The sequence below is a fragment of the Gopherus flavomarginatus genome, chromosome 5 (genome assembly GCF_025201925.1).
Source record: "Gopherus flavomarginatus isolate rGopFla2 chromosome 5, rGopFla2.mat.asm, whole genome shotgun sequence".
Taxonomy (NCBI): Eukaryota; Metazoa; Chordata; order Testudines; family Testudinidae; genus Gopherus; species Gopherus flavomarginatus.
This window is the reverse complement of record NC_066621.1, coordinates 132,525,664-132,549,315: the sequence shown is the minus strand read 5'-3', so window position 1 is coordinate 132,549,315 and position 23,652 is coordinate 132,525,664. Positions and strand designations below refer to the sequence as shown.

The following is a 23,652-nucleotide window of genomic DNA, read 5'->3' as shown; positions in this document are numbered from 1 at the left end:
AATAAACTTTACAGATATCTGAATTATGCATAGATACAGACTGCAGAATAAATTGAAAAGAGGTTCTGTAACATCAGTTCACCTAGAACACCCTGTTGTTGTTGTTGTTGTTAATATTATTTATCATAGTTCCTAGGAGCCCCAGTCAGGGATCAGGCCCCCGTTGTGCAAGGTGCGGTACAAACTGATAGACTCCCCACCTTCCAGTGTGCCATCTTTTTTTAAAATAAACCTGACATTATCCTTCAGATTCTTCCCCGGGTGTTTACAGTGTTGCCCGGCCAATCAGCAAAAGCCAAGGGATTTAATTAAACAGTAAACTGTTACCTTTAAAAATCAAAAGGAAATCAAGCTTATTATCTAAAAACATCATCAGTTATTTGCCTAAAAGAAATATTCCAGTCCTTATTGCATGTTATCACTTTACTTGTTTAGTAAGCATGTAGTGCATTCATAGACTTTCTCTCCCACAAGTTCAATGATTTTGAGTGTGAGTCTCACAGTATTTGGAGTGGTAATTACGGAAGACACACTGCTTTTATATTTTTTAAAAAATAAGTGCAACACTGACCCACTCAGGGGAATCAGCAGTGGGGATCAAACCTGGGATCTTTGGAACTTAATGCACAAATCTCTACTGCATGAGCTAAAAGATGCATGAGTTATAAAATGCGTGTCTCTTAGCCAAAGCTGTAGCAGGCTCATAAATCTCTAGAGCAGGGGTTCTCAAACTGGGGGTCGTGACCCCTTGGGGTCGCAAGGTCATTACATGGGGGGTTGCGAGCAGTTAGCCTCCACCCCAAACTCCACGTAACCTCCAGCATTTATAAAAGTGTTAAATATTAAAAAATAATTTATAAGAGGGGTTCCACTGTGTGAAAGGGATCACCAGCACGAAAGTTTGAGAAACACTGCTCTAGAGAGCCTAGCCACCACTAGAGGGGGACGGAGTGCCACTTTGAGGAAGCAGGGGTTAAATAAGTTTCTAGCCCTCATGGTTGTTGGAGAAAATATGACCCTTAAAGGATTAAAAGCAAAAGGCAAATAAGAAGCCAACATTTTTTTTAATCTCATTATTTTTTTAAGCCTCTCTCACAATTTTTCGGGACCTGACTCATGATTTTTCAGTACTTGGGATTGGCAATACTGTTTTTTGTCTCCTATCTGAATGGAACATACTTTCTGGTGCTAAATATCAGGGTCTTTAGTGACCATGTTGCTCTGAATCTTGCTTCCCTGAGCTTCCATATCAGGAGTAAGTATCTTATCCTTGAAGACCCCACCTAGCTCTGACTCTTCCAATTTATCTGACCATGTCCCTTAATGTGTCACTCTCTATCCTCGCCCCGAACAATCTACTGCTCTCACAACCATCTCTGCTCCACTTTCAGTTGCATCCCTAACAGGGCTGCCCAGAGGATTCAGGGAGCCTGGGGCAAAGCAATTTTGGGGGCCTCTTCCATTAAAAAAAGTTGCAAAACTATAGAATATTATATTCTCATGGAGGCCCCTGCGGGGCCCGGGGCCTGGGGCAAATAGCCCCATTTCCGCCCCCTCCCTCCCTCCCTCCCTCCCTCCCACTGGGCGGCCCTGATCCCTAAACACTGTGTATTTTGCCAGAGCTGTTATGCCAGGCCACTACCATGATCCTTCCCGAAGAGCCCCTTCTGCCTGATGCCTACAAGAAATAAGTCAGATGTTTAATTAATTAAAAATGGAACTAACATAAGATATGTATCCCTTTCCCTATTACACTACTTCTGTTCTTTGTCCTTTTCATTTGTGAACTCCTCAGGGTAGGCTGTGTCATTACCAGGGGCGGCTCCAGGCACCAGCGCGCCAAGTGCGTGCTTGGGGCTGCAAGCCACTGGGGGCGCTCTGCCAGTTGCCGTGAGGGTTGCAGGCAGGCTGCTGTCGGCGGCATGCCTGCGGAGGGTCTGCTGGTCCCGCGGCTTCGGCGGACCTCCTGCAGGCATCCCTGCGGAGGGTCCGCCAGTGCCGCAGGACCAGCGGACCCTCCGACGGCAGCCTGCCTGCCGTGCTTGGGGCAGCAAAATGCCTAGAGCCGCCCCTGGTCTTTACTTACTCTAATCTAAATAATAATTATGCTAGTAGTCAGAGCTGATTCTAGGCCCAAGTGTTGAGTGATTTCTTGGTATTTTCTTGTGATAAATAGCTTGCTTACTGGTTGCTGTGCTCATAAGTTAGCTTCCCCCTTCTCCCCATCTGATTTTTACTTAGGATAGGAAAAGTTGTTAGACCGGCTCTGGGAACAGTATGAGTCCATTCCAGAACTGGGTGAAACAGCCTGAGAGCATGGCGTCAATTTCTATCTGGCATCTCACAAGCACTTTAAAGTATTAAGTGATACAACCTGCAGATCCCAGTTCAATTATACTTAAATTTGCAAGTTCCAATACACTGATATTAAAATTTACAGATCCCAAGTCATTTATTAGTCCAACTAATCATACTCTACTAGTAGTAATTGATTGTATTAGTAATTTCTTTTTTAAATTATTTAATGTGGATTTGCAAGGAAAGCATAATAATAAAAACAATTCAATGTACAGATTAAATAATATAAATATAAAGAAAATGTACCTGCTTTTACTATCTATTTAGGTTTTTATACAACAGCCATCACTGTGGTAATTAAACACCTCAATAATCCGAATGTCTCCTTGTCCAATAATTCAAATATGGGGCCACATGGCATGACAGGAAAAGACCATAAATGTCACAACAGACCACAAATAAAGCTCACCAGACTAGATGATAGAACACAAAAAATAAATTGTAATATTAATTATTTATTTTAATTTCTAGTGGTGATTATTTATTTAATACTGATCGGGAAAAATTTATTTTGCCTGACACTCCCACTCCCTTTTCTGCTGCAGATCTCTCCTGATTTGTGCAATTTACTTTAGAGGACTAGCCTCCCCACCATCTGAAACAGAAAAGAGCTTTACATTTCATCCAGGTCCCCTGCTGCCAGTGCAAGCAAACTGACTTTTGTAAAATGTCCAGTGCTGAGCGGGACCACAAATGATCGTACAAGGTCTTTTCCTTCTGGGGTGTGTGTAGGGGGGGGGAGGTGTGGGAAGGGGGGTAGTGGAGACTCAAGCGTTGTTCTTCAAGTAAATGGCACAGATCAAGACAATTTTTAGCAGAGGAGACAGCATGTGACCAGTGCACAGGGACTGTCCTGATGGCTATTCCCAGAGATGTCAGAAGAAGCCCTTTTGGCAGCACAGGCCAGTTGGGGTAACTACTGTTTCCCAGTGGCTGCTGTGCCCGATTCAGCCCTGGATGCGCAGTATCTACAGGTTGGAGGGTTACGCGTGTTCGCTCCTCCCCGATCCTTCCTGTCGGTGCTGTTTTTCCGGCACTGGTCGGCGATGCCCCGCAGGGGTTTATTTATCGTGGGTGTGTGAATATCAGCTCCCCGAGCCTGGGCTTTCACTTCCTTTTGCATTAGCAGTGCCCATTCCTAAGTAGCATCTGGCCGCCCAGGGAGGCGGGGGGAGCCCCTGGGGGCTGGAAGGTGTTTGTGTGAAGTCCGTGTACCACGCCTGCTTTGCTTTCCAGCAAATACTAACCAGGTGCCTCTTTCCGGGCGGGCATCTGCTTCCCACCGCTGCCCAACCTGCGGCTGCGTCAACACAGCGACACAAGGCGGCATCACAATATGCAACTTAGAGACCTCCGACTTCAGCGCGAGCCATAAAAACTTGATCCGGCCCCGGGGCTGCTCAGAGCGGACCGCCAGCCCGCCGGCCCCTTGCCGAGAGGGGCAGGGAGCGGCGTGGGCGCCTCGGCTGGGCTCCCTTCCACCCCCGTCTCCTGCTCCCCCCTCGCTGTGGGCTTGCGCCGCGCTCCCCTTTCCCTGCCCCTGTTCCGCGGGGGGGCTCTGCTGAGCTCCCCGGCCCCCTCCCCTGTGCGCAGGGGGCTCGGCTGGTCCCCGCGGCGCAGCGCCGTGTTGATCCCCTTGCCGGTCTCCCTGCCCCCCAGCCAGCGGCTGCTCCCCCGCCCCCAGCCTCTCCTCCGGCGCGTTTCTCTCTCCCGGCTCCAGACCCCGGCTGTGCGTGTGTCTGGGGGGGGGATCCCCGTTTCCCAAGCAGCGCTGTGTCCGCCCCCACCCGCCTGCTCCTCCATGGCAGGGCACGAGTGGGACTGGTTTCAGCGAGAGGAGCTGATCGGGCAGATTAGCGACATCCGAGTGCAAAACCTCCAAGGTAAATATCCCTATATTGCCCCCCCCCCATGTTGTGCTCTCAGCTGGATTCAATCTGGGGCGGAGAAAACTCCTGTTCCGTCTCCCTCTCCCTCTCCCTCCTGCCTGCTCAGTTCAGGCTGTGCGCTGACCTCACCGTTTCCTTTGATCTGGCTTGGGAGACAAACGTGTGTGTGGCATTTGTGCATTGGATCGGGGCGCGCACGGGGCTCCCTCGGGGGCTGGGCAGGGAGGGGAGGGGTGATTGCTGGGCGGGTGTGGTGGTGGGGTCAGTTTTGTATTTAATTTTCTTTCCTGCTTTGCTTGGGACCTGCAGAAGGAACCTCTGTATTGGCGGGGAGAAGGGGACGGTACAAAAGGGGGCAGTGTTATGGCACCCATGGCAGTGGTGAGATCTCAAGGGTGGAGAAGTTTCTGCAGTAGGGTGCAGGGGGCACCTAGCCTGGCGCTGTGATTGAGGGATCTCCCTAAACCGAAAGACAGCCTGGACAAAAATCACAGCAAGAAATGATCAGGCTTTTCACTAGGGGAAGGAAACAAGCGAGAAAGGGAGGGCAGTGTGTGTACGGTAGAAAGGGGGCTGGGAAAGTTGCTGAGGTGTTACAGTAGGTTGTTACTTTCAAGCAGTGCTTCCTTCACTACCCAGTCACATTCCTGAAGGAGTCACAGCTGGCTAATGTCCTCTTCCTTTGGGGAGAACCTACATTTTGGGAGGGCTAGAAGTCTCAGTCTGCCAAGGTTTCAAACCGGGGGGTAAAGACCCAAAAGGAGAGGCCCACATTCTGAACTGCAGAAGGATAACAGGGAATCACTCTGACAGAATGCTGGGGCTCTTTTGTTTGAACTCTGGATAAAAATAGCCATAACCTTAATGTAAAGTCATTCATTTAGATAATAATTTATAAACAGTGAGCTAACACTGTGTTTTGGGAGGACAGAGATCGTAACACAAAATCTGATTCTGCATTGTTAGGGTATGTGGGAACTTTGCCTTTGACTTCAATTGGAGTGTATTCAAAGTGTTTTTGGGGCAAATTCTGCTTGGTTGCCCTGGTGTAAAATTTGGAGTAACTCAGCTGAAGTCAATACTGTCGCTTCTGATTTACACTAGTGTAACAGTACAGAATTTAGCCCACCATCTGATAAAAAAAGGTGACATACCTCCTTTTTAGCTACTGTTAAATAAGCATAGGCAGAGCTGATACACCGACTATCAGATACTTTTGCTATCTTTCTGTGGGACATACTAGCTAAACTGAGATATAACTATTACCGTTAAATAGTACAGCCCCGATAAACTGTTTTCTCCAAAGTTATGTTTGCCCCTTTCCAACTACCCATGGTTGGCAGAGATTATGTAAACTGATGTAACAATAAAGAACAGCATTAAACTGAGATATAAACTCTATCTTGGTTTGTAGGCCATTATTTCTTGCTGTTGATGCCTAATGATATGAAAGTAACACATGTTGGAAGAGACATTGCATTTGCTGGAAGGTGGTTTATTACATAATATACTGTATTTAATCTACCTGGGAGGAGACCAAAATCAGCCTTTCTGTTAACTGTCCATTTGTGGAAGTGCAGGTGAATTTTAATTAGAGATGGACTCTTCACAAAATGGTGATCTGCATCTTGAACACTCCAATATTCAGATTTTGAATTTATTCAAACTTTGGGGGGTTGTGGTTGAATCAGTCTCTAGTTTTAGCAATCCTTCATTACAACATAATTGCAGTATTTCACCCACTCTTGGTCATCTCTCTTCCACTGACGATTAACATGGACTGTCTGAACCCATTCCCCAAAAATCCCCCGAATGACCCAACTTTATAACTATCCGCTGATTATATACAGCAAGATTTTACCCTAAAATTCACTGGTGTATTTTTGAGAAAAAGATTCCATAAAAGAAAATTAATTAAAAATGTATCATCCCTTCTTTTCTTTACCTCTTAATCATTTGTTCAAGAATGAATTAAATTTCATTACCCTCCGTGAAACTTGAAGATACAGAGACACACTGTTCTAGAGAGCCTCTCTCTTAAAATTCCTACAGTCCTGCAGAGGAATAGCCTATCCCGCAGGGCAAATTTCATTGGATAACACTGAGTTCATGAAAAACCACATTCCCTTCTTACAATATAAGAGGAATTCTGAATATTAGTTATCATCTCACTGCATGTACCACTATAAGATATTTGAAATACATGTCTTACCTTAGCTATTAAAGGGGGAAAAGGCATCAGATGAGGATATGTACAATGTTGTAGTTCTAGAATAAATAATAACACCTAGCACTTATATGTTACTTTTTAATCATAGATCTCATAAAACTTTATAAAAGTGAATAAGAATTATTCTGTAAAAGCAGCAAAGAATCCTGTGGCACCTTATAGACTAACAGACATTTTGAAGCATGAGCTTTCGTGGGTGAATACCCACTTCCTCAGATGCATGAATTATTCTCTACATTTTACAGATGGGGGGAACCTGGCACTCAGAGAGTTTAAGAGACTTGCTCAGCATCACCCAGGAACTCAGTGGCAGATCCAGGAATAAAGCCCAAGGCCTGGACTCTCAGAGATACTTAGGTGCCTACATTACATTGATTTCAATGGGAATTAGGTGCCTAAATAATTTTGAGGATCAGAACCTGAGTCTCCTGCCTTTCAGTCTAGTGCAGGGGTTGACAACCTTTCAGAAGTGCTGTGCCGAGTCTTCATTTATTCACTCTAATTTAAGGTTTCGTGTGCCAGTAATATATTTTAATGTTTTTAGAAGGTCTCTTTCTACAAGTCTATAATATATAACTAAACTATTGTTGTATGTAAAGTAAATAAGGTTTTTAAAATGTTTAAGAAGCTTCATTTAAAATTAAATTAAAATGCAGAGCCCCCTGGACCGGTGGCCAGGACCCGGGCAGTGTGAGTGCCACTGAAAATCAGCTCCCGTGCTGCCTTTGGCATGGGTGCCATAGGTTGCCTACCCCTGGTCTAGTGCAATGTCCACTGTAACATGCTGCCGAGCTGAGAATACATTTTTTTTAAAAAGGGCAAGATGCTGATTTGAGTTTCAGGGGTCTGAGAAGAGAATTTGGCCCTCCGTTTATAAATCTCAGTTCTGTCCAAATCTAAAATTTTTATAAAGCACCAGTACTATTTTAGTTGCAGAACCTATAAAGACTCCTATCAGTATTCTGAAGAGTTTATGAATATATTTATAAATATTTGTGGAGTAGATACACTGTTTCAATCTGTATTGATACATATATTGTTTATTTAAGTAGGCTCTATCTTTTTTTCACATTGGGATGCATGCTTTTATTGTAGCAAGGCTTAAAAATGATTTGAAATATTTTGTGCCCAATCTTGGCTTCACTGAAGTGAGTGGGAGTTTAGCCCATAACTTCAAATGCCCTCTCATGCTGTTTCACTGCTGAAGAGTTATTTTCTTTTTTTAAATAGCTAATGTAATTCTTGCAATTCAACTTTATTTTGAACCTTTGTAGTTCTGATGTAACTAAACTGTGAGATTTTGATCTCACAAACTATCTGAACTCTGCTCTTATAGTTCATGATTTCATCAGAATCTCTCTCTCTCTCTCTGGTTTTATAATGCGCTGTAATGTAATTTACATGTTACAAATCCCTGTGTAAATTAAAATTGCTTGTAGGCCAAGCAGTGCTTAATCTGTAATTAAAAGGATGTTGGGGTCCAAGCAATTTTTTTACTTTCATAGATGCAGCAAGCCCAGAGGTACCGGGGCTATGAACTGCCAAGCCTAGAGGTGCTGGGGCTATGAACTGCCAAGGCTAGAGATGCCGGGGCTTAGCCCTGGCATAAATTAAGCACTGAGGTCTTGCCAGTTACTGGAATTGATCTGCTCTCCTTTTATGAAACTTTCTAGTGTTGTGGTTCCAAAATTACTCTCAATTTATACATTGGTATGAGAGCAGAATTAGGCCTGATAACTTTACACTTCTATTAAAAATTGATTGGCGTAGATTATAGTGTGTTAACATTCTTGCTTTTTTACTAAAAGATTAAAACTAACACAGCCATTGGTGAAAGCTGCTAACTACTGTGACTACTGAAACATGGTATATAAGAAAATAAATGCCAGTTTTAAAAATGGAATCGCCAGCTGGATGTTTAGACATGGTCATATGCTGATGGGTTTTTACTTTCCCTTTTTATTAAAAACTCCTATTTTCAATGTTTTAAAATAGGAAGTAATAGTAAAAGGCCATCTCAGGTAAATGCTGCTAAAAGCTACAAGAACATTTTCCATTTTAGATAAGAGAACCAGGAGTGATTTCAGGGCATAGACTCAGAAAAGTGACCATCTAAGGGAAAGAAAAAAATGTGGAATAGCTACCAGGCTTGTTGACATAGAAATCACTGAAGCATCTCTCTCCTTTTTTTTTTTTTTTTTTAATGACGCAGCTAGGTGCCTTTGATATATTTATATCCTTGTGCTATTTGCTTGGTTCATAAATTTTCTGTACCATATTCCTCTAAACACCAAAAAGAAAAGAAAAAAATGCACTGAATGTCTGAGTACATCATAAAGCGGTGGAATGCTCAACAATTAATTTTCAGCCAAGAGAAGAAGATTATTTTTATCACAATAACAGCAAGAACATTTTGTTACAACATATGAATTTTTTAACATCTTCCCAACAGGAAGGTTAGTTTAGGCATATTCAAAAATGGCCATATGAGTGAGTGTGCTCATTTGCCTAGCTTTATTCACTAGAATGAAGCAACATCTGTTAAAGAAAACAATTCCTGAAAGAATATTTTTTACTGTGATCCAGTGCTCTGTAATAGTCTGAGTAATATATATTATACTGTACACTTCTTTCCCTACATTAGCTAGAGTGATATACGTAGAGAAGGACACTTCTGTAGTCAGAGGTTTTATGCACCTTTAGGAAGTTAGTCCTATAGCAGTTATTGAAAACTGTGCTCTTCATTTCTTGTGATTTTAACACTCTGTACGACTCCGGGGTAGTAGAGTTCTACGGTTGTTAAGATGTGAGATGAGTGTACCAGAATCAGAATGCATGGGTCCTTTTCCTCACTGTGCCACTGATTCAGGTCCTGATTCAATTGAAATCCATGGGAATCTTTCTGTTGATTTCAGTAGGCTTTGGGTCAGGCCCTCAGTGTCTAATTTTGGGAAAGTCATTTAGAGCCATGTTTTCAAGGGTCCACTAATTTTGGGTGTCTCATGTTTTGAGTACTCAACTTAAGACCTAGGACCTGCTTTTCAGAAGTGTTGCACACCCACAATCCCAGTTTTAGCCAATATGAGCTTCAAATGACCAGCACTTCTAAATAATGCGGCCATATGTGTGTCTCAAGTCAGAAACCTAAAAAGAGAGATTTTCAGAATTAGTGGATTGTTTTTTAAAATGTTGACCTCTCTGTCTCTTTGTTTACCAATATGTATATTGAGTATAATAATACTTACAATGGTCACCATTAAAAATTGTTGCCTTTTTGTAGTTATTACTATTATAGCAGTGTGCATTTCAGATATAGGGAATATATCTCAAACAGATTGAAATCAAGTTACTCAATTTGGAAAAGTTCTAAGTAACTGCTTGCAGAGTAAAGCACTCAGTGGGAGTGAGAAATCTGGGACTTAATGTTTGTAAAGTGCATTGGAAACCATGGATGAAAAGTGCTGTATAACTGTGAATTAATTTGGTTTTTGTATGGACTAACAATGTTAAGATGCACCTCTTAACCTGTGAAGGCCTAAATGTGGAACATAGTGTCTGACAAAGACCCAAATTGAGAGATTAAAAATAAGTTAATGCAGGAAACATAGAGTTTAGCGGATTAATTCCTGTATTGTAAATATCTCTGTATCCTCAATTTCTTAGTTTCAGCTGTAAACATGAAGGAAGAGCACATCTGTATGGAATGTAGGAAACTATGGCATTAAAAAGAGTGAAGTCTCTCAAAATGAGAGACAAATAAGCAGTGGGAGTTAAGAGAAAGGTAAAATTGCACGTTTAATTACTCATTAGCCAGGAATTGACAAAATCCAGACCTCTTTGTTCCAAGTAATCCAAAAGACAGAGGGCCTGATTCTCCATTCAGTTACATGTAAAACTGGTGTCCTGTCTTCTGTACTGGGCCATGGATTCAATATTTATTCACAAGGAGGAATGTGACCTGCTTAGGCACCAGTTCCACAAGGTACATAAGGATGTGGCTAACTTTTTGCATGAGACTATTCAGCTGATGATAGTCCCCAACACCATGTCCTATTTCTTTCCATGTAGATTTTTCATACAAATTTTGACAAGGCCCAGCCCCACTCACTTGTCTAATGAGACCTGATGAGGTCACGCACCTAGGTAGTTTGGCTGTAGTTAAAAGGACAGTTTGAAAGTCACATTTTTAAACAACAAATGTTGTTACAAAGCTCAAAGCACCATATTAAAACTGAAAGAGATTTAGAAAGCTAATTTACTTGTCACTCTTTCTGCTATTTTGATTTTTTTTTTTTTTACATTTCTAGTTAACTTGGACAAAAATGCAGACCAGTGAATTTCAATTACATTTAAAGACAACTGCGAGGCTACTTTACTTTCTTGTTCTCAAAAACAACGCTACATTATTTGTATTTGCAAACACTAAAAAGGAACGTTTAAAAAAATCCTTTCAGTTGGAATTAAGGGAAAGCCCCAAAATTTGGTGCTTTATTTGACCTAAAATTGTCCTTTCAAATACCAGTGTGATTATGTGCAATGATGATCAAAGTTACAACTATTATAGGGCAGATGTTAAGGGCAAATCAGAAGAAGGAATGGGAGGGAAAAAAGAGCCACAGAATATTATCTTTCACTTCATTTATAAGTCAAATGGATTTTCAAAATTCACATATTATGGAGAAAAAATACCAGATAAGCAGTCACATATGTATCAAGGAGAGTGTGGTAAATGATGTCACTGGAACATTTAGATAAGTAACAGACATATGATATACGGTTGCTTATCTCCAGGTAAATACTGTGAATGCAGATTACTATAATGATCACTGGAATTGTAGAATGGATTTGACTTCATCATAATTGTTGCATATTTCTTTACAAACAGCTGAGCTACATTGTAGAGCTCAGTTTGAGGATTTAAAGTAACAGTCACAACTTTAATCATCCTCTTCCAATGCTGCTCATAACAGCAAAAGCCAGGATTTCTGCAGAATGAGAGCTTATGAGGGTGTAATTCTGGAAGCAGACAGGATTTCTGATTCCACAGTCAGAAAACCTATCAGTGATCCTGCTGAACCTGAAAAGATGTGATCAATAATATTTAATGGGGATTGCGATCTCTGCACACAATACCAATTGATGGTAGGACTCAAGATGTAATCATTAAAATAGTATAGTGCTTAGGGAATGCTCCTAGCTGGGCTGAACTAATATTGACATACACAAACAATATTAAGGGCCTGATTCTGGCTTCACAAGGCTTTTACAGGAGTTCCTCCTGATTTACATTAGTATAGTTCAGAGCATAAGAAGACCCAGTGACTCTATGAAGAATGTTGAATTCATTTCTATACCCTTCATATTACAGTCTTGCAGATCTATTTATAAAATATCTGCATAACCTCTCCCTCACAAGATTATGATCAAATTGAAATATTTGTATTTCAAGATGGGTATTTTTCTTTTTAAGGTGGCTTGTTTGTGGATAACCTGGATCTCAGATCTGGTCAGCTGCCAAAAATACTGTATATACTCGAACATAAGCTTGTTTGTTTATAAGCCGACCTCCCTTCCCCCAAGATGGATAAGTAAAAATGGCAAATTTTTATGACCCATTCATAAGCCAACCCTATAATTCAGGGGTCAGCAAACTTTGCCTCCTGGCCCATCAGGATAAGCCACTGACAGGCCGAGACTGTCTGTTTACCTCGAGCGTCAGCAGGCATGGAGGTAAACCTAAGTAAACAAAATGTCCCAGCGCACCACCTGCTTACCCTGATGGGCCAGAACAGCAACTGAAGGGGAAATTTGAGGGGGAGAAGCTGGGGGTCAGGGGAATAACCCCTGTGACCACCCCCCACATGACCCCAACCCTAACCTGGGACTTCCCCACATGACCCCTCCCCGTGTAACCCCTTCCTGCCCCACTCCTAGCCTGGGACCCCCACACTCTCCCCATTCCATCCCTTCCCACCTTACTTGGGGTGGGCTGGGGAGGATGTCTCTGGCCCGGCTGGAGCTGCTCTGGCAGGCTGTGGCCACGCCACCCAGCCTGCCAGCCCCAGAGCTGCAGCTGCTTTGGAGGCTGGGGGAGAGCAGCGTGGCCAAAGAGGAGAGACTGTGGCCCCGCCTCTTTTCTTCTGTCTCTGCTGGCTGTGCTGCCTCTCCTTACCCCTTCTGTTGGGGCGGGGGGCTGAGTCCCACTTGTCCTCCCCATACCTGTTCATAAGCCCACCCCCTTCTCTGACACTTCCCTTTTTTACTAAAATAATTCGGCTTATGAACGAGTATATACGGTATATTGTTGTCCCAGTTTTTTATCTTGACATAATTAACCATGTGAGTGGAGGAGGAACTTTGCAAACTAGCAGATTGGGCAGGCAAATCCTTCGCTTCTGCTCCTTAGTATCATTTACAAAGAAAGTAAGGTGGAACACCTGTTTTACATGGAGCCTCTGGTGAATTTCCTGGTTAGTCAGGCCCCAGTCCTACAATTTGATCCAGGTGTGTGGATTCTGGTACATGTGACGAGCCTCACTGATTTCAATGGGACTCCACACGTATCAGTCACAGGCATAGGACCCTGCTGAGGTAGATTGTAGCAGTGAGGCTTCAATATGCACAGGGATTTTAAATACAAGATCAATACCTTGTCTGGTGGGCAGTTAGGAGTCTAACTTGTTGGAGCATTCAGCCCCAAGTTATTATATTTCCCTTGTCCGTACCAGGCCGGTGGTTGTGCCAGGCAGTAAAATTCTTCAGCTTTTGACACTTTGAATACTGGGGGCCTGGTTCAATGTCCTTGTTGCAGGCTAGCTGCACTTCTTTGTCTTCCTGGTCTGTCTGAGTGCACTCCCTCTGGGGTCAGGCCTTGTGCCTTTTCTATCCTGTGATAGAATTCCATAGTTCTGTCACTCTTAGACCAGGCTCTGGGTCACGGTACCCTTTGTATTGACAATGCTTACTGAGTTCTAGCACCTGTGGTTCTTCCTTGCAGGAGTCTGTAACTAGCGGTGAATATAGTGATCGGACAGCCTTCTTAAACCAAAATATTGTTTATCTTGTAGTTGGAACAAAGTATTTGAAAACAACCAATGGTTGACATGGGTGTCTACCTTACCCAAAGGCTTCCCATCCCCTCTTGCTGGTAACCTAGCTTCTTCAGACACTACAGCAGAGTGTTGAGTGTCTCCAGCTGGTTCTCCTGAATAACTCCCGCACCCTCTTGAGAAAATGTTCTTTTTTTTTTTTTAATCTGCCATAGTTATTTTGATATCCAGTGTGCATGGGCCTTTTCCTATCCTGCTGTCTCTTAACAACTCTCTACTGTTGCTAAGTGATGGTTTAGTTTTTGCCATTCCTTTTCCTTCATGCCTGTTTTTTCCCCTATGGTCCTATATTAGGAAAAACCATATATTCATTCAGTAAACATCCCAATGGCCAGGTCAACATACAGGATTCATCAATTAATTACTACAGAGCAGCTCCAATTCAGTCACAGCAGCTACTTCCATTGATTTCAAGGGGCTTTTGATTAAGCTTTGTGTGTGCAACCAAAGTGTAGCTACTGCATGGATTCTATTCATTTTGTGCACTGAAGGGTACATATAACCCTATGCCATTTCCATCTTGGTCATTGTAAAGAAACTCCCTACTGATATCAGTGGGTGTTCTGCAGATGAAGTGAGGGTAGAATATGTTTAGGGCCCAATTCTCCTCTCACACTGGTGTAAAGATGGAGTGATTCCACTATCAGTTGGGTTACACCAATGGAAAATCAGTGTGAGTGAGAGGAGAACCAGGTCCCCAATGTTCAAAGTCCTTTAAAAATTAAAGTATCCATTGGTGCATGGTTAATTCTGTTAAAAAACTGACTCCCTGTTAGAATGGTCCTTAATACACAGTGCTTTCTAGCTTTTATTGGCATTCGTTATAAATTCTTTCTTATTGACATGAACTGTGGTTATAATATTTTATTTATAAACGTTATATATTTATTAATTTATAAAGTCCCCACTTCAGAAATAGTATCTGGGATTCTGCATATAAGGATCAAAAATTAAATCTATTTAGGCTGAGTGCCCAGAGACAGTAGCAAGACAAGCAAAGTGGGCAAGCAGGAAAAAATGTTCTTAAAGGGAAGAGCCACTGCAAAGAGGAGGGACACCAAAATGCCCTAACCTATACTGACTCCAACAGGGAGACCTCCTCAGTCACAGGCTTGAAGACAGTTCAACACCTTCACTTCCATAGACGGGGTATTTGAACCGAAAAGACCCTGCCCACTTCAGCTAGAACTCTGGGACAGTGAGGATGGATAACCCACTGACCTGGGGTGGCTTTTAGGGAGAAAAGGAGATTTTGGAAGTTAATACTTAAGTACCTCTGGCTTAGGCTATTAAAATAATATCCAAAATATCTCTGGTTTTCTGAGATGGTGCAGAGTGTAGTGGATTAAGCACAAGCTAGGGAGTCAGGAGAGCTTCTTGGGGCCTTGCCCAGGTTCTGCTGTGACTTGCTGTGTGGCCTTGGGTACCTGTCTGGCTCAGTTTCCCCATCTGCAATATGATTATTATAATTTCCTGCCTCATAGAGGTTTTGTAAGGATTAGTTAGTTAATATTTGTAAACGTGTTGAAGATATAAGGCACTGCACTAAGTGTTATTCCTTGGAGAATTTGGTGAGTGGTGCAAAGTGTAAACTCTGATATTCTAGTAGAACATTATCTGCTAACTGCAGTATAACCCCTGGAGACTTAAAATTCCACCTGTCCAGCAGGGGATTTCCTGCCCTTAAGGTTCCACCTGTTGGGCCAGGGATTTACCGGGCCTGTTTCTATTGTAAATCCTGAGAGGCTTCAGTGGAGTAAGTTGGAATTTACACCACTGTAACTAGGAGCAGAATCTGGCCTCTGCCCTTAAAATGCCATCTGTCAGCAGGGGATTTCCTATCCTTGATGGTGAATTACATTGAATAATATTCAGTTCTTGTTTTTTTCTTTATAAAAGACCCTTCCTTATGGCAGGACAAGGCATCATTTTGATACGTTGGGACTCTTGCATGAGCTGTTCCTTTTTTCTCAGTTTTTGAAACACATTTGTTTAGAAGGACATAAAGTTGGAAGGTTAAAAAGAGTTTTTGTTCTGTTCCCTTATAGGAGTTGATACAGTTATTGACCTTGGCTGAGACAGGATTGAGTATGAATTTTTGCTTGGTAGGCTGAATTTCTTCTTCCTATGACAGACAGTGCTTTGAAGTGTTTAATTCTGGCCTCTGAAAACTTGCAAATACTATGGATTTATCAGAAGGATCAAAAGAAAAAGGAGATCTAATTGTCTTCAAAAAATGTGTATCAAAAGGAGGCACCGTGTTTTGGTTGCTAATACAACTAGGCAGCACTGTTAAATGTCTACTGTGTAATGCTTCACTTGATGGTAGAAATGTCACTTTATCATAAATATATTGTAGTTTCAGAATCTCAAGGTTGCATCAGTTCCATTACTGTAAGTCACGAAATAAACATGCCCCAGGGATGATATCCTGTATCTAAAAAGAAAGGATAGCACTGCAAAAATAGTGCTCTATACTCCACAACATGACCAGGAGGGACCAGCTCTTGAGACCTGCAAAGTCAGTTTCCGTGTGTCTCCTGACTTTTGAGCAGGGCCGCCCAGAGAATTCAGGGGGCCTAGGGCAAAGCAATTTTGGGGGCCCCTTCCATAACAAAAAGTTTCAATACTATAGAATGCTATATTCTCGTGGGGGCCCCTGACCCACTTGCCCCTCCACCCCCAGGCGGCCCTGCTTTTGAGTTCTTTGCATATGTGGTGGCATTAGAGTGGTGGCCTTGGGGAAAACCACATGGAAAAACAAGGGACAATGCTTTATTTTAAGGGATATTTTAGGGAAACACCATTTCCCTTAACTTACCGTGTATTTTTCTCTCAAGTGTACATTTCTACTGCACTCAGGTATACAATGCAATTATGATAAGCTTCAGTTTAATGTTTATAATGCTACTTATCAGTTTTAATACATTTCATTCCATCTTTGTTTTTTAAAATCAATTAATAAAACTCTTTACGTGTACAATTGAAATTGACTTTAATTTGAAGCTCAGCCTTAACAGAATCAATAATTAGCTGGGTTCTGCAATCTGTTCAAGGTCTGTTTACACAAGGAAAATAAATTTTGTGACCATGACTCCTACGGTGACCAACCCTCACTTATTTTGAGGGGTGTCTCTTGACTCACTTCATTCATTGATTTGTTGCATAAGTGAGGGAAGGTTGAATCTAACCTGTGCAGAGCAGTACTAAGCAATGTAAATGTTGATGAAAACTTATTTTCGAGTGTAGAATTCAGCCTGAAGAAACATAGTGTTTTGACAAAAACTAACCACAAAACTAAAAAAATTAAGAGTTCTCCTGTGCACTGAATTGCACACCTGAAATAAAAATCATGGATGTGGTTACTTTGCTTGTTAAAACATCATGTTAAATATTCAGAAGTTTTTGCACCCCAGGCCTCTGTTTTTGCAATTGTAACACAGGTAAGGAAATGCTAGGAGGAATTTAGAAAACTTCTGGAAAGGGAAAGGTTCACTAATGGCTAAGTAAACTGCAAACGTTTGCCACATATGGGCACTGATATATTGTATTGCAATGAAGGGTCAGTGAGTTCTGTGTACAAGGGAAAGAGTTTCAGAGTAGTAGCCATGTTAGTCTGTATCTGCAAAAGGAACAGAAGTACTTGTGGCACCTTAGAGACTAACAAATTTATTTGAGCATAAGTTTTTGTGGGCTACAGCCCACTTCATCAGAAGGAATGAGGCTTTGAAACATGGTAGCCAACTTCTTCTCACAATTTCTTAAAACTTGTGGAATTTATTATGTTCATTCCTCCCTCAAATGCAGAAATGGAAATAATATTGTCATCCTGGTTCATTCAAAGACTTTGCTTCAGCAGCTCAGGCTGCGTCAGCTGCTATGCTTGGGGACCTGTTAAGTCCTTGACTGTTCTCTGATATTTTTGGTGAGCCCAAAGAATCATCTTGCTGCCTATCCTACAGCTAGCTGTTGAGTGGGTTGTTTTCCATGCATATTCAATCCTTGGTCTTTATGCTGAAAATGCCAATTAGTGCCTGTTGCAGAAGTCGTTATTGTGGTGTAAGCACCTGTTTACAAAGAACTGGGCTGAGACCATTAAGTGTTATCACTCTGGACACCAAGCAGCCTGGAGAGATGGGTGCTCAGTCTGAGCCCGGAACACCCAACCCCACTCCAGAGCCAGCCCCCCCAGCTGGAGCCCTCACCCCCTCCCACACCCCAAACCCCAATTTCATGAGCATTCACGGCCTGCCATACAATTTCCATAACCAGATGTGGCCCTCGGGCCAAGAAGTTTGCCCACCCCTGGTTTAAAGGTTAGAAGATGTTAATTGAGTGTCACAGATCCACAAAGTCTGGTCTATGCCCCAGCCTATAACCAGTCCATTGGGACTGACCCTTTTCTTGTGCTGGGCCCCAAGGACCCACACAGTTCTACGGGGGCAGGCCTGTGGCCTCCAAGTATTTGTCTACACAGCAATTAAACACCCATGGCTGGCCCAGGTCAGCTGACTCAGGTTTGCGGGGCTTGGGCTGCAGGGCTGTAAATTGCTGTGTAGACGTTCAGGCTAGGACTGGAGCCTGTGCTCTGGGACCCTGTGAGGCGGGAGGGTCCCAGAGCCCAGGCTCCTGCCTGAGCCTGAATGTCTCCACAGCAGTTTTTAGCCCCACAGCCCAAGCCTCACGAGCCTGCGTCAGCAGACCTGGGCCAGCCATGTGTTGTTTATTCTACTGTAGATGTACCCCAAGACTCCGAGACCAGCAATCCCCCTCTCTCTCTCTGTGGCTCTCTGCAGCAAACCCAGCCAAGCAAGACTCCCATGGGAGGCTTGTACTGTACTCCAGGGTACAATGCTCCCAGTGAGTATTTGCAGTGACACAGGCAGCCTTTTCCAAGGAGTTAACAATTTATTAGTCACTTGGGATTCAGAACCTGAAAATGCTTCAGTTAGCAGTGAGAATCAAAGGTTATGCCATAGCCATCCTGGCCAAGCCAGAGCAATCAGCCAGCCAAGCTGGTATGGACCCCATTTCTGTCTCTTTCTCCATGTCTGTCTGTCCTTAGTCCCGGTGAGAGCCCTCAGTCCCTCCAGGGACAGCTCTTATTCTTATACCTACCACTAGACTCCTTTCCTCCCTCCCCCCGACCCCCACACTTTGTTCTCCAGCTCAGTTCACATATTCTGCCAGATGAGGTTTCCTGCTTTTAGGTGTTGATTGTTCAGTGGGGAAAGAGGAGTTGTCATTGTTGTTCTGGATTTTGGTGGGTTTCAACCAGTTCTTTAACAACACAGTCATTCCACCCAGACAGTCAGGTGACAGGCAGACCTCATGTCTCCTGGGCAGTTGCAGGGGCAGTGTTAACCCTTTTGCATACACTGGGTAGCAATGCAAAATACAGAAGGAAACTTAGGCACGCATAGGGTTCATAAAAATATTACAGAAAATGCTCACATTGACACATTCTAACAGTGCTTTTAATATGTACTAGTTAGTTGAGTTCTGGCTATCTAAGGCACTTATCAGGGTGTATTGAGAAATCACCAGTTTTAATAATGATTTAAATCAGCAAGCAGGAAATCTTGATTTAAATAATCAATGTTAAATTTATTTTGCATTTGTACTCCTTAATTATTTTCCTAAAGAAAGGTTGATTCTTATTGATCAGTAACTATTAAAACAAATAAATTTGTTAGTCTCTAAGGTGCCACAAGTACTCCTGTTCTTTTTGCAGATACAGACTAACATGGGTGCTACTCTGAAACCTATTAAAACATGGTGATTTGCAACCAAATATAGCCTTTACACTAAATTTGGTACTTCTTTTTGTTAGCTAGGATGATACACTATATCCATACACATTTATTAAAGCAATTATATATATTCATTCATATTCTTATTTTTTTACATTTTTCTAGTATATCAGAAAATGGTGAATAATGCATTTCTTATTTACTAGATAATTAATTTTTTTTACTTGTGACATATGTCAAGCTCTATTGGATACAAATTGGAATTCAATTAAAATGCATGAAAACAGCTTTTTAAAATTGTTTTTTATTAGTTAAATAAAACTACCTTAAATGGATATATAAGAAAAGGAAATGTTTATCAAAATCTGTTTTGCATTTAAAACTGATTTATTAAACAAAGGAAGTATTATCTGTAATTAGTGAAATGAACGGTTTCTGGTCACCATGATCTTCAGGACTTTAGAACTAGTAGATCTTATCCCCTCACACATCATTTTTATTCATATAGTGGAAGAGGAAATCAAACTTTCCTGCTTTTTCAGCTCTCCATCAGTTTCTTAACTTTGAATGAACTAATCATTGAGCTGAACTATTTGAATAAACAAATTAAGAAAATATTCTCTCTGTATCTGCAGAAGAGGCTACCACTGTTAAGAGCAGTTTTAGCATTTAGCCAGTCACTTCCACCAGGTCAGTGGTTTTTACTTTCTTTAAAACTTCAGCATTTACTTTAATATTTAATTTTAAATAAGATTATTATTATTATTATTATTATTATTATTATTTTAGTTTAAAATAAGACCCTGATTTAAATAAAAATATGATTTTTCTTTTCTTTGTGTTTCAAGTAATTGATTTTTATCTGCCCTGATACTTATGTGGCTCCCATTACCGTAGCATCTGAGCATCTCACGATGTTTAATGTATTTATTATCACAACATTCCTGTGAGGTTGTGAAGTTATCCCCATTTTACAGAAGGGTAACAGAGGCACAGAGAGTGGATATCCACAAAGGGACTTAGGCATTGCAATTCTGAGCATCACGGCTTCTAACTTTTAGGTACATAGAAAAATCACAGGAACACCATTGCAGTTAGGGTGACCAGATAGCAAGTGTGAAAAATCGGGATAAGGGGTGGTTATAGGCACCTATATAAGACAAAGCCATGAATATAGGGACTGTCCCTATAAAATTGGGACATCTGATCACCTTGGCTGCAATCCACAAGGCCAAGTTAGGTGCCTAGGTTCCCTGTGCAATGAATGGGGAGAAACAGGTACCTGAGAATGCAATACGCAAAAGCCAGAATGCTAGGTGGAGAGCCTCCTAAGCTAGCCAATGGGAGATGCTGATGAGAGAGGTGTGTGCTATGCGTTGGCCCTTTCTCAGAGTTTGGCACCGAAGTTTGGGCTGTAGGGCAGTGCCTGTCTCTGCTTAATGATGTGCAAATGGGAACCAGGTGGCTAAAGTGTTTCTTGTGGGACTGAGTTAGGTGGTTGCCACGTTCTACACACTTTGAGTGTGGAATGTTATGTGGTGCTGGAAAGGTGACGGCACATAAGTATCCTGCAGGACCACTTCCTCACTCTCCATTAGATTTACTTCCATGCAGTAGTGTGGACATACTGTCCAAATATAGAGCGAAGCTCAGTAGGCAGAGATAAGAATTAGGCTGTTAGTGGGGAAACAAATATGTGAAATTCTTCTAACTCAAGCCATTTCTCATTATTAATAAGAAAAAACTCAGATTTTTATGTGTAGAAAGTTTGAGGTATTTTTTTGGTACCATCTGGACACACACATTTGTGCAACAAATCACCATTAATGTAATGACTACAGTATATAATACTGTCTTCCCCTAGTCCATTTCTCATTAACATAGATTTTCTGCACAGAGGGTTGATTTGCCATCTGGATATGTATTATTTGTACAACAAGATCATGCCTAATGTTATAACTGCATTTTGTGCTGCCGTTGCAGTGGACCAGCAAACTATACTTTATGAAATGACTCATCTGCCCCTATCAACTCAGTAAAACATAAGATAGGAATCTAGAATTGCTAGCTAGTGCATTTTCTTCTTGGAATTAGCTGATGCACCCTGACTGCTTGTCTAACGCTTTATTTATGTGTCCCAGTTGTACTTACTGTAGCCGTAGGTAGTTTGTAGGTTAGTCCTCTGTCTACAAAGAAATTCCATCCGTGAAAAGAATAAATGGTGGAACTAACAACATATATGCCAAACATAATTTCTTAATTTGATGTTGCTCTCATCCTTTCCATTCATTGTCTGTAACATGCCTGCTTTGATTGAATACCCCTCATGGCAGTGAACTGTTATCTTGAACATCTATAAAGTGAAAAACATAGTTTTGGTCCTATGCAAATAAGTGCTTTGCCAATTTAATTAAAGTGGGAGATATTCAGATACTATGGTGAGGTAACAAAATTCTGAGAAAGCTGAATAAATAGATAACTTATTTTAGGCCTTGTTGCTCCAGTATTAGACATTAGTTCAAATACCCTTATAACATCTGTTTTCAAAGCATAAAAACCAGTCTCCTCCTCTCCAGGAAGTAGATTACTTTGATTCTAATCTTACTGAATAACTAAGCAAAAAGAACGAGGAGTATTTGTGGCACCTTGGAGACTGGAGAAATTTATCTGAGAATAAGCTTTCATGAGCTAAAACCCACTTCATCGGATGCATGCAGTGGAAGATACAGTAGGAAGATATATATACACAGAGGACATGAAAAATGGGTGTTGCCATACTAACCATAACAAGAGTAATCAGTTAAGGTGGGCTATTAGCAGCAGGAGGAAAAAAACTTTTATAGTGATAATCAGGATGGCCCATTTTTTCATGTCCTCTGTGTATATATATAGGTTCCTACTGTATTTTCCACTGCATGCATCTGATGAAGTGGGTTTTAGCCCACGAAAGCTTATGCTCAAATAAATGTGTTAGTCTCTAAGGTGCCACAAGTACTCCTCATTCTTTTTGCTAATACAGACTAACACGGCTACCACTCTGAAACCTGAATAATTAAGGTGTCTCAGCTTCTCTTCCTCTTCCTACTGCTGTCTCATTATGTGACCTTGGGCTAGTCACTGAATCCTCTACCTCAATTTATCAAATGTCAGTAACACAAAGGGGTAGTAGTGAGACTTAGCTAATTGTTTGTAAAATGCATGAAGATTTTTTGGATAGGACACAACAGTGCAAAGCATTATTAGTTTATTTTCTGTCTCTTTCCCGTAGTGTGACCAGAACTCCACAAGGCATTCAGGGTGTGGCTCTACTTGTCTTTCTGTCCTGGAATAATTTCTCCCCTCACATTTGATAGCTCTAGTTATGCCTCCAAATATTATGTGCCATGTGGATTCCACCTGAGCTGGTTGTCTTTAATTCTCAGAAGTTCTCTTGTTCACCTGTCCTGTAGTGCCCTGTGTCTTTCAGTTTTTTTTCTTTTTGACCCTTGGAAATGAACAGTCTGCCTGCATTTGATGTTTGTCTCCTGTCTGCTTTGTAAATAGTGTGGTCAAAATGTAACCTAATTGTATAAGGCAGGGGTCGGCAACCTTTCAGCAATGGTGTGCCGTGTCTTAATATATACACTCTAATTTAAGGTTTCGCGTGCTGGTAATACATTTTAACGTTTTTTAGAAGATCTCTCTATAAGTCTCTAATACATAACCAAACTACTGTTATATGTAAAGGAAAGAAGGTTTTCAAAATGTTTCAGAAGCTTTATTTAAAATTAAATTAAAATGCCGATCTTATTAGTTTAGTGTGATCCTTGCCCTTGCTTTTCCTTGCTGAGTTTTCCAACGTCTGGTGGCATGTATTTGGACACAGGCTTTTGAGTGATCAGTTGATAACCGACTGGTAGGAGGTCAGTGGCTGGAACCCCAGATCAGCAGCTGAGGTGAGTGGAGCTAGTAGCTGGTAGGGCTGAACAGGGCTGGAAGCCTGGACCCTGTCTGGCAGGGGGCCTGTGCTGGAACTCCAACTGGAAGCAAGGTGAGTGGGGCTGCGGAGAGGGCCCTGGATGACAAGGGGCCAGCAGCGGGAACCCCAGAGTGGCAGCGGGCTGAGCGGGTCAGCCCGCCCAGCTCTGGGGTTTCAGCCACTGGCTCCTGCCAGCTGGGGTCTCAGCCCACTGCCAGCCTGGGGTTCCTTCACATAGGCCAGCAGCGGGCACTGAGTGGGACCAGTAGCGGGACCCCGGCTGGCATGGGGCCAGCAGCAGGAACCCCAGAGCAGAGCACAGCCCGCCCCGCTCTGGGGTTTCGGCCACCGGCTC

General features: G+C 42.1%; 1 protein-coding gene across 1 annotated transcript in view; it reads left to right on the top strand.

Annotated features, from left to right (window-relative positions):
* Positions 1 to 3,913: 3,913 nt before the first annotated feature.
* The window catches only part of CLMN (calmin), a 100,068-nt gene continuing 80,329 nt past the window's right edge, over positions 3,914 to 23,652 (top strand). Inside the window, exon 1 of the mRNA XM_050954462.1 lies at positions 3,914 to 4,241. Coding sequence (XP_050810419.1) covers positions 4,160 to 4,241 — 82 coding nt within the window. The 5' untranslated portion in view covers positions 3,914 to 4,159. The remainder of the gene's footprint in view (positions 4,242 to 23,652) is intronic.